General features: G+C 40.2%; 1 protein-coding gene across 1 annotated transcript in view; it reads right to left on the bottom strand.

Moving 5' to 3' along the window:
• The window catches only part of tiparp (TCDD-inducible poly(ADP-ribose) polymerase), a 29,006-nt gene extending 25,669 nt beyond the window's left edge, over positions 1-3,337 (bottom strand). Inside the window, exons 1-2 of the mRNA XM_084717316.1 lie at positions 3,005-3,337; positions 937-1,997 (exon numbers count right to left, since the gene is read on the bottom strand). Of these exons, the coding sequence (XP_084573442.1) occupies positions 937-1,970 (1,034 nt within the window). The 5' untranslated portion in view covers positions 1,971-1,997; positions 3,005-3,337. The remainder of the gene's footprint in view (positions 1-936; positions 1,998-3,004) is intronic.
• Positions 3,338-17,024: the final 13,687 nt, after the last annotated feature.

The raw sequence follows: 17,024 nt of genomic DNA, 5'->3' as shown, positions 1-17,024 counted from the left end.
TCATAATAAACAGACAAGTTGGAAAATGATGCTTCTCCACAAGTGCACGAATTACGGTTTCAGTTCCTGTTCTGAATCAATTGAACTGAAAAGATTGCAGAGATCCAAAACAGAAATACAGAAACACTCTATTACTGCTTCCTCTCAGGACACACAGTATACACAACACAGGATAACACAACCAGCAGGTTGCAATAAACAAGGTACCACTTTACAGTAGAACTACCCTCATAAATTATTTATAATTAGGTTATTAATTAAGTTGTAAACACTTTATAAATCATCAATAAGCTGCTACAACACATTAGATATAAAAGGCAACAGTGGTTTGTTGCTCGCCAAATAGTGAGGCCACATTTATCTGCACTGTTAAACCTCATATCTCATTTCTTACTTAGCTTACTTTGTCTTCTCCATTAGCCAGAAATATACCTGTCAGCTTCATCATATATTTATTAATAAATTAGTGGCATGTAACCACTGTCAGCATTTCTCAACAGTCAAAAAGTTGCATTTGGCAAATCAAATTAATATATCATTAATTAACATTATTGCCTTATTGGCACAGGTGTTGATAAGGCATATGCTATCAGGTTTTGACCAAATACCTTGATATTATTGTAGGAATGACTGTTAGTGGAGAATAGACTTCTGTCATATCACAATATATCCAAAGTTTAAGCTGATATCTAGTCTTGATATAATATCAGTGTATATTAGTACCATTAGTGCTATTAGTAAGATTCATCTGTAGTCATCAGTAACTGTATCTTGCCAAATAGTGAGCTCACATGGTGTACAAAAAATGGGATTTGGGTTGTTAATAACTGTTTAATAATTACTGTTTACAACCTAATGAATAACCTTGTTATAAAGCATTTATAATGGCAGTCTTATTGTAAATTGTTGCAGTTAACACTTCAGGTGGTTACTTACTGAAACTTGAGCCTGACTTGCTCATTGTCCGGGTTGCAGTACAGTCTCTCCAGCTGTTCCTGGGAGTCGTCTGCTATGCTCTGCCACGTCTGACTGCTGCTCCTGCGGATCTGCCAGTGGTAGGGCAGCACGGTGTGGTGGTGGGCACAGTCATTGCCATAAACACACTGCCCTTGGAGGAAATCCACACAAATGTCCACTGAGTCCGACTGATGCGTGTGATACTGGAGCTGGGTGAGCAGCTCAAAAACCAGGTCCAGGGAGGCCTCCTCACTCTTATCCTGAAATAACACTCCTTTGTCGGGCTGCAGGATGAGGGGACTGGGCTCCTGGACTTGGTGGGTGCAGTCTTTGCCTGGAAGGTTTTTAGCCCCAGAGGTTAAGAGGTCATTGCTTTTGATGCCCCCCTCCTGGTGAGGAGCCTGGGGTGCAACTATGGGAGGTATTATATCCCTGCTGGGCGGCGTTATTGTCACTGTGCTCCCGGCCGCCCTGAGGCCAGGTTTCGGCTGAAAGCAGCTTCTGTCGGGGGTGGGATCGGTGATCTTGGGTCGCTCCCCTCGCCGCTCAGTCTCCTCCAGCTCCGCAGTAGTATCGGCTATTTCCACATCACCATCCCGGGTCATCAACCCGGCTACTCCAGCTCCAGCTGCGGCATCGTCAGCAGCTGCCGGGTCCTTGAGGCACACCTGGCCCATGCAGTTCTGTTTCACCACGGCCGCTGCGCACAAGGTGCCCGGAGTCCGGCCAGCCTGGTTCCTGGGAACAAACACCCCGTCCCCGGAGACCAGCGTGTCCGTGCTCAGCAAAGTGGTCAGTATTGGATCCTCCAGGGCGCGGTGGAGGCATTTGGCGTCCAATTTCCTCTGCTTCTTCTTGAAATAAGGTTTCACCAGAGGTATTTTGTCCGGAAGTCCCACGATCTGCTGCTCCGCGAAGTCTTCCCCTTCGTCCATGTTTAAACTCATATCCAGGGAGATCCCAGTCGGCACACCGTCTGCGGATTTCTGGAGAATGTGCAAAGTTTTATCCATGATCCCCCCTTCTAAAGCCCGACAGTCCTGCGAGAAAGAGAAAGAAAAAGCTAGTCATCAAAGTTAACACCTATAATCCTATAATCTTAAGTTTCCAAGGTGAAGTCATCCTGGCGCATAAAGCGATGATTAATAGGCTGCTTGGACGAGCAATTATGCTATAAAAATAACTGTGAAAACGCATCTTTCCTTTCCTTGGAAAGGAAAACCCTCTATGCGCTGAAACGAAACCTGTTTAACCCCTCCGACAACAACTACAGGCTGCTCTGATCCCATAATGACCCTGCAGATATAACAGGAATAACAGCAACAGCCACCATAATGATGTGCTGACACAGGCACATTAAAAGATAAGCCTATATAGGAGCATTACAGCCTGTTATAACGATTCCCGTTTTAAGAGGAGAGAGAAGGGTTCACACAGCCGGTAACTGAAGCGGAAAAAATATTACCTAATCCTGCTGTAGAGCACCGAGTCACCAGCCTCAGATTAATCACACAAAAAAACGGGAAAACATAATCAGAGTATTTCTGTTTTTATTCTGGTGACTTTGGTCTCTTCTCTAACGTCATGCCTGCAATTACAGCTGCGTCTCCGACAGAGCAGGAGGAGATAAAATCACCACTGTAACAAAACCTCTCTCCCTCTCTGGGGACCATATATTTTGATCACGGGAGTCCGATACGCGGCCCCTGCCGTCTACGTGCCGCTTACACATCGCTGCCCGCGCAAGTTTGCACGTAGGCTACTGCCGACACACACACACACACACACACACACACACACACACACACACACACACACGGGCACTGCGGCGGAGCAGCGACAAAAGATAAACGGGGCACCCCGGTGCTTTATTTCACAGCGGCGGCTCTACTCTGGTTCACTGTAGGACTGTACGTCACTTTTTAAAAGCCGACGCTGAAGCACTGCAGTAAACTGGCAGCGCTCGGTGGTTTTGATATAACGCAGAAAAGAAAACGGACAGCCTCTCCACATTTCTCTGCTGACACCGACACAACAAACCCCTCACCTGCGCGATAAAATCCGCCCTTCTCCCCCCGGTCTCGACACTCTTTGGTGGGTAAAATCCAGTGCGTACATCGGCGGAGCTCCGTATCCAGTCTGGAGGTGATAACAGATCCGTGTCTGGACTAGTCTGTAGTCCGGTTAGGTTTCTCGTGTCCCTCTGCTGCCCCCGCCGCTCTCATGCTCTGTCTCTAGTCCATGCTGCCTGTCTGTCTGTCCTCTCTCTTTGTATCCTTCTGCCGGATAGAAAAGAAAAGCGCAAGAGAGCAGAGGCACCGACAAAGAGTGGAGCGGAACACAGCTGTGGCTGGCGAGAGACGCTCTGCCTGCCTCCCGGCTCTGCACAGCCAGGCCCCGCCCCGTAACCTGGTCAGAGGAGGAGCCTATAGTTTCAAAGAGAGAGGGAGGAGGGAGGCAGCGAGAGAGAGTCGTCTGGTGGTGATCGGAAGAAGCTGCATGAGGGTGTGTGGGGACCCTCAGGGGCCGCTGTGACGGGCCCCTGAATTAATAAACAGCAAACTGGATCCAGAAAATGGCAATGCACTATTTAACCACGGATGCGGAGCAATTTAGGTCCTTTAGTACAGTGTTTTCCAAACTTTTTTTTTCCCTGAGAACCTGCTTTTTTAAAAATGACAAACCATCTCGACCCAGGTCACAATAAGTCTTATCAATAAATGCAGGGAATAGCTCAGTTCTGCATAAATTAATATTCCTGACCATTTTTATCCATATCCATATCACCCTGTATTAACTTGATGCTTTACTGAAAACATAAAACTAACATAAAACTTTGTAAATGACAAAGAAATTTATTTAGGCTGAGCTAACAGGCCATCTCATTGTTCTTATTTCCTTTTATCAGCAAAACATTGTAGTATATTTTAGCCTATTTCATGAATGAGACAGAATAAGTGCATTTAGGTGGAATTAACTGGCTCTTGTTTCTTTCCTCTTATCAGTAAAACAATATACACATTTTAAATGCTGTAGCAAAGGTATACTGCAGATATAAATTTAAAATTTACAGCCTTTCATTTTTTGGGGGACCCAGATGGTTTGGTGAGAGCGATATTTAGCTCATATGATAGTGGTTTCCTATCAGAAAGTGATGAAAATATTCTAAATATAGCATATACTACTGACTTCAAATAATTTATTCATTTTCTGTCTGAACTAGCTACCACATTTCGTTTCATATTGTCACAAGTCTATATTTATGCCACTGCCAAAAAAGAAGAAGAAGAAGAAGAAGAAAGTCGGACCACTTCTGATGCACCTTTAGTGGTTTGTGTATGTACCCTGTCCCCAGCTGACCATTAAAAAACCCTGCAAACATTTGTGAATTAGCTTATGCAGAAATCAAAGAATATGCATCACATGTAAACAATATAAAGGGTCTTAAAACTACATTATACCACAAGACAAAAGATTCCATTAGACAGATTCACACAAATAAGCAATAATGCAAGTAGGCCTGGGCAATAAAACAACAGCATAGTATATATCAGCAATGGACAATCAATCATCAATACTAATAAGACACTTGTTCAATGAAATGTTCAGGAGTTCCACTAAAATGCATTAAGTGCAAACTGAAAGCACATAATGAATATGCCCTGGATCATAATCATATCCCTTGATAATGGAGCGTGTGACGGGTGACATGCAAACGGTCAATCATTAACAGGTGTGTTGTTCAGTTGCACCACTGACGTGTGACACAACAACAGAAACAGCATGGAGTGAGAACGCAAGTGCAGACAGTGAAGAAATTAATAAAAAAGGACGGGTCAGCTCAACAGTATAGCAGGGTTTTTTTTATTAAGTCTATTGCTTTGAAAAATAAAGTGGCTAAATTCAAAATAAAGTAGTTGATTTTTTTTTCTCCTGGTCTCCCGGGTTAATTTGAAATGATCAATTATAATTGATGTTGACTGAAATTAGACATTTTATTGTGATAGATTTTTCATCTGTACCACCCAGCTCAAACTGCAAGACCCTTCTTAGTTGTGCTTTAATGGTGTACATTCTCAAACAAATTGCCATGCTGCAGTAAACTGCTTTTTTTTTTTTATAATAAATGATTTAATAAATATGAGTACAGTATACAATATAAATACAGTGAATAGCACACTAACCAGTTAAAGAGAAGCAGGAGGAAATTTTTGTTTAGATAGTTTTATTTTTTGTGGTTAGGATGGAGAAAACGCCACACAGGGTCTCCAAAATCAACAGAATATTACAGTTCCTTGTAGTGGCTTTAATCTACAAGGTAACTCCAGCTGTTGGATTAATGCTGTGGAGTAAAAAGCACAATATTGCACCTGAAATGTAGTGAAGTCGAAAAAACAAGTAGTAAACAAAGGAAATAATCAAGTGGAGCAGCCTATAAGCGCCTAAAAACTGTACAGTATTTGCGCAAATGTACTAATTTAGCGTTCTTTCCACTATACATGGAGAAATGTCGAGTAATAACTTGTTTCAAGCATAAGATCATTTGTGCATACAAGAAATTCGTTAACTTAAGTATTTTGTTGATTAAGTCTCATTTGAAGATGATTATCACTCCTGACATGACAGTTCTTGTAAAGTGGTGAAACAGCATTGGGAACATTTGGACATTTAATCACACCAGATCATTTCACATGAGACTGAACATGAAACTTGTTGAGACATCATTCTAATCCTACCAAAAGCAGACATGAAGTGAATGAGTCATTTATTTTATGCCTATCTGTTTTTTTAATCTGGTTTCTTAAAGTAATTGGGAGGCCAGACTCTGTTCTGTGCAGATGATCTGTCACATTTCCATAAAGGAGTGCTGTGTTTACTGAGTGTACATTGAGTCAGCTTCCCTCTCCTCCCTGTTTTACCAGAAGTAGTTTTTAGGAACCTGCTGTGCTGCACCACCTTCCGGCGTAAGTTTCGTTGTTTGCACACATGTCTGCTCAACCAACCAGTTTCAGGTTTCTTAAGAGCGGATTTCTCAAAAAGGGCTGGTCTGTTAGATAAAATACAAAATCATGATGCAGCTGTTTACGTCAGATTAAAACAGCAGCAACTCAGGGATTCTTGGATGTTATGTAAGATGCTGTGCGTGTGGCGAGAGTTATCATTTTATGCACTCGCTTCTCTCCGACCAACAATACCTATGTGACATCAGATGAGTGGCTTTAAAGACAAGCCTGCTGCAACAGTCACAAGCTATGCTCTATTATCCCATTTTAATAGTAATTAGAGGCAGATTTATTAAACTAGTTTATATAAGGACCAACAGATCTAAAACACAATCAAACATTTAACCCACCGAGTGTCGAGTTTGTCCCTGTAACAGTAGGATGAATCATTCAGCCTTGCAATTTTCCCCCATTGTTCTTGAAAGTGAAATAACAGGAAATTAAAGTAACCTTCAATTCCCCCTCAGGGTCCCTGAGGGAGCCAATATGGAGGAAGCACTAAATTGAATATGTTATTCATACTGATTAATTGCCTATTAATAAGCCCTGTTTAAAGGGACAGTTCAGATTATTTGAAGTGTGGTTGTATGAGGCTTATCAATAGTCAGTGTATTTGCCACAATATGTGCTGGTTGGCACGCTTTCACTTTTGAGAAGTAGAGAGGAACAAAAAAACAGTCTATATCAGTATGAGTGTACGCTATATTTAGAATATTTTCTCTACTTCACCTTGCTGTCAGACAGCCTTTTCTGATGGGGAACCACGATTATGTCAGTCAAATATTGCTCTCGCCAAACCAAGCAAACTCCATGGGCAAAAACTGTAATTTTACCTCACAGAGCACAGGAGTCGGTGGTCAGCTGCTGCCTTGATCTGTTAGGTTGTTTGTGGTATTGTGTGACTTAAGTGTTTAAAGTGTTAACACTTCAGTAAATCTTAAGTGTTTAAAAGATTTAGTTTGGATTCGCCAAAGACACACAATAGCACAAACAAAGGCAGCAGTAGGTCAGCAACTCCTGTGTTCTGCTAGGTAAAATTACAGATTTCATCTGTGGAGTTTGGTTGGTTTTAACAGAGCAATATTTGTCTCGTATAACTCTGTTACCTGTCAGAGAAAGTTGTCAAACAGTGACGTACAGTGGTAAAAATCTTCTAAATATAACATATGCTTAAACCGGCATTGGATTTTCTTTTTTTTGGTAAATCTCTTTAAGTGTTAAAAAATACATTTTGTTGCTAAAACCATCCACAGCAGTGCATTGCTTAGCTTCTGGTACTTGTTTCTGCTTCTCCAAACTGGGGGTGTGGTGTGCACCATCCACACATTAAATCATCTGAAATATCCTTTACAACCCTCCTCAATTAATTTGAACTATTATTTTAAGCGTGCATATCTTTTAACATCTCTCATCGTTACTCGTCTGAACATTAAAGGTCGAAAAGGACAAACTTCCTGCCACAGTTATTTGCATGCAAACTATCTTACCCCATAACACCCGCAAACAACCAACAGATCTCTGCTGCACAGTTTTTAAATGATTTACTTTTCCATGTGCAGGCCACAGGCTGCGGTTCAAGAGGTCAGAGATTAACAGAAACATGTACAACCATCTAACAGACAAACACTGATGCCGTCAAAGCAGTTCCAATGAAGGTTAGTAATTGGGAAATTACAGGCTTGCCGCTGAAAACACGAGAGAGCTGACGTATATGAGAGTAATTGCCTGGTTGCATACCGACGGATCTTGAGCATTCCTCCTCGGCTGACATGCATAACGACGTCCTATTGTTCAAGTTTTGACTTGTCTCAGAGGACGCCCTATAAAAGAGATACCTACCTGCCAACTCCTGTTCGCTTGTTGTCTTTAAAAAGTCAGTGAGTGATCTCAGCACATGAAACAACAAGTACTGTGTTGATCCTTTAATATATCAGGCTAGGAGTGCTGTTATGAAGTGTAATAACCTCAAGAAACTTCAGTCACAGCTTTGGAGATTAAAAATAACACAATGTACCAGAGACAGTATGTGTACTGGGAGTGTTATTAGAATATCTGTTTGGCAAAATTTGAATACACTGTAAAAGTCACACAGGAAATTGGTACAATCAACTTATCTTTTCACGTTAACTTAATCTAAATATGCAAGTTATTTATTTAGTTAGTTAATTAAACTTCAATTTTAAGTATTATCTTCAGAACACTTCAGAACTTACAAACATGAGTATGATTATTGAACTCAGTCCTTACTTCGTCACACTTTTCTCAAGTACATCTGAACTAATAGCATTTATTTGATTAGAAAAGTTACTTGTTTTGACCCATTAAAAGACAAAAAACTGAACTTGTCTTTTCACATTCAGTCAACGTACAATTTAAGGCAGCCCAGACACCAACTTTTTGAATTGAAAATAAATAGTATGTATCTACAGTGCACAAATGCAAGATCATACGCAGACTTGAAGTGAAACTCTGCTGTCTATGGTTAAATTTGTCTCTTGTGTCCCTGAAAATGAGGTGAAAGGTCAGAACAGGAGCGTGTGGATACTTGCGGGAACAGGAACATAAACCCAGGTGCGATTTTAAACCCATGCTCAGTCCCGAATAAAACGGACAGTAAACTGATTCTATGAACCAAAACCACATGAAAGGGCATTAGGTGGGTCTGAGTAAAGGTGCTGCATTTCAGCCCCCAGCTTCTGAATCTTATCTGTTCTCGTGCCTGCACACAACACAATTACTGGAGGCAGATCAGTTAACAGTGGTGACAGGCCTTCAGCCTGGACACGCCTGTTTCACGCACAAAACAGTTGCACGGCATGGAAACATAAAAATACATTTTATTGAGGTAATTGGCGTTGCACTGGCAATGGAACCTGTGGGTGCCATAAACAACGATGAAAGTCAGGCTGTATAATTACTCTCATTATGGCCAGCAATTTTGTCTCTTTCATGTGAATCGCAATGGGTAAATTTCTGGATTTAATACAACTATAGAGAAAGTGTTGTGTAGGGTTTATAGGTGGAAAGTAACACATTTCTCATACAGATTACCATTCTGCATACTGAGTACTTTAAGAGGACTTTAATTATTCTTAACTTCTACTCAAGAAAAATTTTGAATGCAGGACTTGTATTGGGGTATTTGAGTATTATCATAAGTGAGTTAAAAGACCTGAATACTTCCTCCACCACATATCAAGCTTTGCTGATATGAAAGCAGTGTGAGTGACCTGAGACTGTTGGCTTTATATGACTAAAGTTCCAGATATGTGTAACTTACAACGCCCATAGCAGGTGCCTTACTTAGTGAGTCAGCAACACAGCCTGTGCTATTCTCTCAGATTGAAACTGGTTCTGTGTTTCTGTGTGTGTCTCATATAACCTTTGAGCTGTGCCAAAACCCTTTTTTTTTTTTATGACTAATTGTTTTGTGTGAGAGATGAAACACCATGAATATGAGTTCATGGGCTGTATGAAACAGCCACATGAATACTGGGAAAATCCTGTTAATAATGCTAAATGAGGGGTAGTTATATAATTTTTATGATTCAATTTTCCCAATCTTTTTAATCCAACCAAAGGCAGGACACAGCACATGGAAAACTGTGTGGAGTACCAACAAGAATAGAAGAGATATGCGTAAGTGGAAGTGGCAGTAAGATCAAAACAGAAGGGCTAAACAGAACATTAAAGGAATAGTTTGGATCACTAAATGGGGTCGTATGAGGTACTTATTCATAAACAGTGTATTATCTACAGTAGATTGCCGGCAACACGTCCCCAGTTTGAAGAAGCAGAGAGGAATACCAGCACGGACACTGAGCATTACCAGTTTTATCATGGTGAGCTGGGCCGAGAGACTGACCTTCTCCACAGCAGAGCCAAAGCGCACCCAGCCTGCCTCCAAGCGGGCTGCGGTGACGTCTTGTCTACTGCAGCAACCCCTTGACAATACTCTCTACCTCTCAGAGTGTCTAAAGACATTTTTAAATGGAATCTCTGTGGTTAGAAGTTTAGTTTCTCTCCTGTGTTCCCGTTTATACTTTCTGTATTTTAGTTTAACGTTTCATGTTACTTTCAGCTAGATAGGAGTTGTGTCAAGTTACTGATGAAAATCTGTGATTCCCCAAACTGGTGGGCTAGCTACCGCCATCTACAGTTAATATACCGGTCATGTACAAGTATCTCACATAACCACAATTCAAAAAATGTCAACTGCCCCTTTAAAGCATGCCTGCACACACTTGTCTCACAGTGGTTGCTTCAAATCTAAAGAATCCATTTTTAGGTCACTGGTTCAATGAAATCCAAACACTTGCTTTGTGTTGCATGCATTACGATCCGTATCTGCATCTGCATCAATACAGTCAACAAACTGTCAAACAGCCTGCATTAACGACTTCTGAACGCCACCTTTTACAGCCACATATGTAATATCAGGAGTGAGCTACCTGCAGCCTGCATACACCCAGATAGACCTGTCATACACTGAAAACTGCAGGGCAGCTTTGATATGTGAACACACCCACCCATTTAAGGTGATATCTGGCTAAAATAGTTGAAATGGTTTGGTGTCTTATGCGTTACACTTGTACACATACATACAAAATAGGAAATACCGGGCAGAAATGTATTTTTGTCTATTGGAGATATGTGCATTATAGTGAGTAGCACAATCTACTGTTGACAGACAATGTCATTTGTCTCTCAAAAAAGGACAAGGAGAGATTTTTTTAAAACTCACTGCAATGATGTAACCGGGTAACTTAAATGGTTGAAAGGGATGTTAATGGACCAAAGTGCTGGAGGGAACACTCTGAAGAGGTGCTAACCCATTATGAGGCTCCCCTCCATGCTGCAGTATTAAGTGGCACCAGGAATTTCTCTATTGAACTTTCCTTCGACACGGCTCGGGATCACTCTGCACACTACTGTCTCACTTTTTTTTTTTTTTTTCTTTAACACAGCCACTCTCGTAATCCCCTGGCTCCAAAATACAAAACACACAGACAGTTTTCTTTGTGATCGAACCAGTCAGGCTACCTTTAAATTCGTCTCTCTCTGTCTCTGCCTGACAGCATGCAATCTGAAATAACTGGAAGAGCTATGACAAGCTCGGTAGTTAAAGTGGACTGAGTCAAAGCTGAAGATAGTTTCAGTGTTTGTATGAGCGTGTGTGATATCTGTTTTGCATGTGTTGTCTGCACACGTGCCAGTGCATCAGATTGCAGATATTAACTTTCTTACACAGAGAGCTATGTGCCCTCATACACTCTTACAGCTGAGTCACATGTAGTAGCATGTGCATTAGGGCTTCATACTGTTGAGATGTGGGCTGGAAACCAGGGATGCAGTGGAGGGTGAAATCACACCAAATCTCATCTTTGTAGCCTATTTGTAACATTGATCTTTCCTTTTAGCTGGGTTTAATAATTTGTGATATATTTTCATAGGACTTTTGTTTTCAAAATGGGGTCTGTGCATCTATTCTGGGGGTACTCGGCATGAAAAAGTTAAAAGCTAACATTGCCATGTTAACATGCTCACAATAACAATGCTAAAACGCTGTGTATTTGGGTTGATGTGTAGCCGATTTATTGTTTCACCATCTTAGTATGGCATGTTAGCATGCTAACATTTGCTAATTAGCACTACAAACACAAAGTAAAGGGGACACTGAAGGGACTGATATGCAGGTTTTGTTTTTTTTAAATCATAAAACCAATGTATCGTATAGCCTAAATATAAATTTGGAACTGACGATAGTGCTAAATCCCAAATGCAATTAATGTGGTCAACAAGGTTGTCCACCACGAGTGACAATGGAGAGAATTTTTTCTCTGTTAACATGATGTTTTTAACCTGGAAATCTCATTTTGGACCAAGTGGCAGACCAACCAATGAGCATACAGACTGACTGAAATTATCTAAAAAAAACAAACAAACAACGTTTAGTGTGGCTTAAAACACATCTGTGTGGTTTTCTCTCTGTGCTGATCGTCACTGACGAGTTTATTCACCTTCTTGTTAATATGTCACTGTGTATAACGTATATTGGCTTTTCTTCAGACATTTCAGGTGTTTACACATACATTAACCTTTAGAGGGAAGCATCTCAGTGTCACATCTGATCTGTCTGAGTGGACCGTAAAGGTGAGAATGACCTACTCTCATACAAGTTCAAAGCACGATATCAGGGATCTCTGCTGCTATGGCAACATAGCAGGAATGCATGTGTATGAGTTTGTGTGTGTGTTTGTGTGTGTGCATGTGTATGTGTGTGGGAGACTGTGTGGACTCTGGTGGTCTCTTTGATGATCAATTCCAAGAGTTTGGCATTAGTGTATGTTTGAGGTTCAAGGAGAGAGGGAGAAAAGGTCGAAAAGAAAGAAAGAGGGGGACAGGAGACGGGGAGGGGCAGAGGAGAGGTTGAGGGTCAGCTAAACAAAAGGCTCTTTGGCCGTGGTTCCCCGGGTCAGGGCTTAGAGGGCAGGAAGTAGCGCAACAATATCCGGCACTTCAGGTTAGGACCTCCCACCCCCACTAAACTTCTGTCTCTCTGCCTCACACACACACACACAGAGGTCACCCAGTGTGCCTTGACAATGTGTGTTGATCAAAGGCAGCTCCAGCTCTTGGGGAGGGGGCCCAGTATAGGAGATTAGCCTGGGAGGGAGTGTGAGCTTGTGTGTGGTTGTTCATGTGTGTTGTGGGTCAGCAGGTCTTGTGTTACTTCCCCAAAGTCTGCCATTTGTCTTAAGGTTTCTCCAGAGAAGTGGACATACAGTCAGAAATACAGGGAGGTTTTTGTCTCGTTAGCAGTCACAGAAAGTATTAGCAATAGATAGGTACTGTTTTTATTAACAAACATTGGAGTTACAAGTTGGCATACAATCATAAAAGAGAAAACTATTTTGAGTCTTTTAGAGATTAAAAAAGTCTGTTCACAGTCAGCTGTGAACCCAACTTGTTTTTATTAGGGAGTGCTTGCAGGGTGGTTGCAATTAAATATATTAAATCACGTTCACTTTAATGTGTTTCTTCAGTAATTTCTGAGGTGCATTTTTTGAAGAAGAGGAAAAGTAAATAATCTTTAAAAAGTACAGCTTAGTAAAACTTTTTAAAAAGTTTATTTCAAAATTTAAGAGTTTGATTCAAAACTCAAAAGTTTAGTGAAGACAGTTACCTTGATGAGTTTTCAACTTATTTTACAGTGTACAACATAATTAAAAACACTCCAGTGATTCTGTATTGCACTTTCATAAAGAAGGAGGACTTGCAATAGACAGGTTTAAAAAAGAATGGAAAAAAAAAAATATCAGCAGAGTCTAAGATATCCTTTTATCCCCTAGTGTTGATCAAGCTCCAAACTCAATGGATCCTACATTTCCCATGATGCATCTTGCACTGCAACTTCCCATCAGACCCTCACTGTCTGGTAAATGTTCATGTATCTCAAAGTCCTGGAAACTCCCAATTGTTACACAGACATTTGGCCATAAATATAATTAATAAAACCCAGATCACCCTGATGACATCATTACGACATCATCAGGGTTATTTCCTTGACAAAGCTCCTCCAGACACACAGAGGACAATATAGAGCAGTTTCCCCAAGCTGAGTTCTCACTGTGGCAACTCTGGACAGCTAAAACATCTTTTAGAGCAGTTACTGTTATCAGTTATTAACAATAATGATAAGGATTTGGTTTAATTTTCATGAAATAAAACTCTTGTTTATTTTCCCTACATAAATTGTACACATTCTACTTTGTTTCACTGTATAACCCATTTTTTCCTGAGTCATCATTTATTCTTATTCTTATTCTTATTCTTATTCTTATTCTTATTCTTATTCTTATTATTCTTATTATTATTATTATAATTATTAAAATTTAACTTTTGGTTTCAGTTCAGTTTAGTTTCAGTTAGTTTCCAGTGTGGGTCTGTTCATTTCATTTGTTTAGTAAGTTTTTATTGTTATCATTATTATTATTATTATTGTTGTTATTATCATATGGAGGTTATTTCTCAGGGGCAAAGTTTAAGAGGCTCAGAACAGACATTACAGTATAAATACGTTGTGAAGGCCACTGACTCAGTCAGTTACACATCCTGGTCTCAACATGCTCGAGGGCCTCCTCATGTTTGTTAACAAATTGACTGAATTGAAACGACTGAAACTAAAGACATTTCCTGTTTTCTTTTCTTTTCTTTTATTTAGTTTTGTAAGCACACAATATCGTTTCTGTTTTTGTTTTTTGATCTTAAGTCTAGTTTCTATTTTTATTGCAGTTGACTAAAAAGTTTGTTCTCATATCTGGTGTTAGTTTTTAGTTAAGTTCTACTTAACTATAATAACCTTTGTCTTGGGTGAGTGTTTTCTGGCAATGACATCATATGCATGCTTCAAATATCTTGCATGCAGAAGTAAACGTGTCATATATGACATGCATCATGTTCAATGAGTGGCGGTAGCAAGGACTTGGTATGCACACAGGCAATCTGATGCATATTTGTTTGCAGCCTTTGTGATTTAAGGTTTCCACAGCTTTCTTTGTTACATGGACTCATTGTATTGACACAAATAAATGGCTTGCATGGTGTTACACAGACAGATCAATGGTAATCCTCAACCAACATGTACAGTCAGCATCAGATTCTGAAGATATTTGCCAACTTAATTTCAACATGTGACAGCTTCTCCAGCGGCTTTTGTCGTACCTGTTGCTGTTTTCTCTGTTGTATAGGTGACATTTGGAAGTGCTTGGAAGCTCAGGTTGCCTGTACATATTTTAGTCAGGTCATGCCTGTTTTTGTTGTGGTTGTGGTTGTTGTTGTTGTTGTTGGCAGGGGATACTTAAACAAGTGGTAAGGAGTCTGGGCAGGTTTGACGTTTACTTTGTTTGCTTCATCATCTCAGATTTAAGCAGAAGTGACACTCTAGAGAATACCGCCTTACACGCTTCAGTGGAGAGGGAAGCAGCAGACACCGAAGAGAGGAAGGTGAGTTGAAGTAAAAAAAAAAAAAGAAATAGAGAGTTTGGAAGGGAGTGAAAGGAGACAAAGATGAGGGATGACTGTCTAGATCTGTGCTGTCAAAGACAATTTATTGTGATCACATCTGGATGTAGAAAAGAAAGAAGGGAGATGAAGGGGTGACAGAGAGGGAGACACAAGGCAGCCAGAAAGACACCGACAGAGAGAGCAGTGTGCTCTGCAGCAGGGAGATAAGAGAGACAGAGAGAGTGGCGGTGAGGAGAGGAGGCGAGGCCAAGCAGGTGGACAGGAGCCAACATGTCGCTTGGGGCAGAAACTGTGGCTTCGAGAGGAGAAGTGAGGAGAAGAGGAATTTTAATGACCCAGAAACCAGCCCGGCAGGTTTGGAGGGGTGGAATGCCGCAGATACCTCCCTCGTCCTCCTCCTCCAAATCTTCCACTTCACATTGGAGAGCAGGAGGTCCCCTTCCCCCCGTTAGGCTGAATATCATTGTTATCAATAAGCTTTGTAGAAGTGTTTGGATGGGCTGCACCCAAGAACAATTCATTTTTTAACCCCAATTAAAGCCACTACAGAGTATTTAACTGGTTATGAAACTGTCTCAATTTAATACTGATGTTTCCTGGAAACAAGACCATCAGCAGGAGGATTAGCTATTTCCATGTAGTTATTCTTAATGTCTGCCACCAGTTCAGATTCTCCTTGAAATCAGATGAAACAAGCCTGTGTTTACATTGTCCCCTGCAGAGTTACAGTGAGTTGTACATTAACCAGTTAAAAGGAAAAAGGAGTGGACTTCTACTGAAATAATTTTTATCTTTGACGTTATGTTTTGTGGTTCTGGCGGTGGAAACACTGTTGCAAAAGTTCCTCATGTTTATTTGTTACACCAAACTTTTAAATTAGCTTGAAAATTAAGTAAAATAAATTTAAAGCTCTCTCTAAATCTCTGTTTAGTTTTTACTCTAAACCTAGATTAACTTGAATTATTTTGCACAAAATCAATTTTGATCCAGTATTAACTTTAAACTGACACTTGAGGAGGTTTAGGTTTTAACTTTTAAAATAGCTGCTTATTTGAGGTCATCATGAGAAGGCTAACTAGGCTAACCAACTTTTTAGTTAGGTAGCAAACATGAGGTAATGTTTCTTTAACTTTCAACCTAACTAGCAAACAAAGTATGCACGTTTTTTTTTTAATTTTAGATAGCTAGCAAACACTATAACTTTATTCTTTTTTAAGCTAGCCAGCAAACAATACAGCTTTTTTTAAACAAAATATAGTAGCCAACTAGCAAACGGTATAACTAATTAAAAACATTTTAACCAGCTAACAAACATTATAACTTAAAAAAAAACTTTTTTAACCAACTAGCAAACAATATAACCTTTAAAAAACCAAACAAAAAAAGCTTTAGCTGCCAGCAAACAATAACTTCATAAAACCTTTTCAGCTCGTTAGCAAACTATATATTTTTAAAAAGCCTTTTAAGCAGCTAGCAAACAATATAACTTTTTATAAAACTGAGATTAGTTTTGAATTGTACAACAGAACTTGGCTTAGTTTTAAATCTGGATTTATTAATTTTAAACATGATTTTGCTCAACTCTAATCAGAACTTTGATTAAATTAATCTTGTCTGTGTAATGCAGTGTTTGTTTGTCTTTGTGTAGCTCTGTGTGTTTTGACGTAGAATCCCAAAGGTCTGTTTCTATTTATGTATAAAAGTTAGTTAATGATTTCTTTAAGTTTCTGTTTACCAGAGCTTACGTGTTACCTTTCCCTTTCCCTCCTGAGCTGATGTCCCAGGCTCAACTTTGAACCGAGCGTGACGTGTACATCACATTTCTGTGTGCTATGATCAGCGGTTTTCCTTTCTCTGTCAGACCCTGAAATGTGAAGCCGTCTCTGTCTGTTCTTCCAATCAGTTTTTGAGCAGGTGATTGACTGTTGCTGGAGTTTTAGTGGCCGTGCTGAATGCAGGGCTCTTCTGACGTATGGGTGTTTGTGTGTGTTGTGTAATGGGGGGGGGGGGGGGGGGGGGGTAGTTTGGTTTTCGTTC

The sequence above is a fragment of the Lutjanus erythropterus genome, chromosome 4 (genome assembly GCF_056507025.1).
Source record: "Lutjanus erythropterus isolate fLutEry1 chromosome 4, fLutEry1.hap2, whole genome shotgun sequence".
Taxonomy (NCBI): domain Eukaryota; kingdom Metazoa; phylum Chordata; class Actinopteri; order Lutjaniformes; family Lutjanidae; genus Lutjanus; species Lutjanus erythropterus.
The sequence above is the reverse complement of the archived record's forward strand: the minus strand, read 5'-3'. Positions and strand labels throughout refer to the sequence as shown.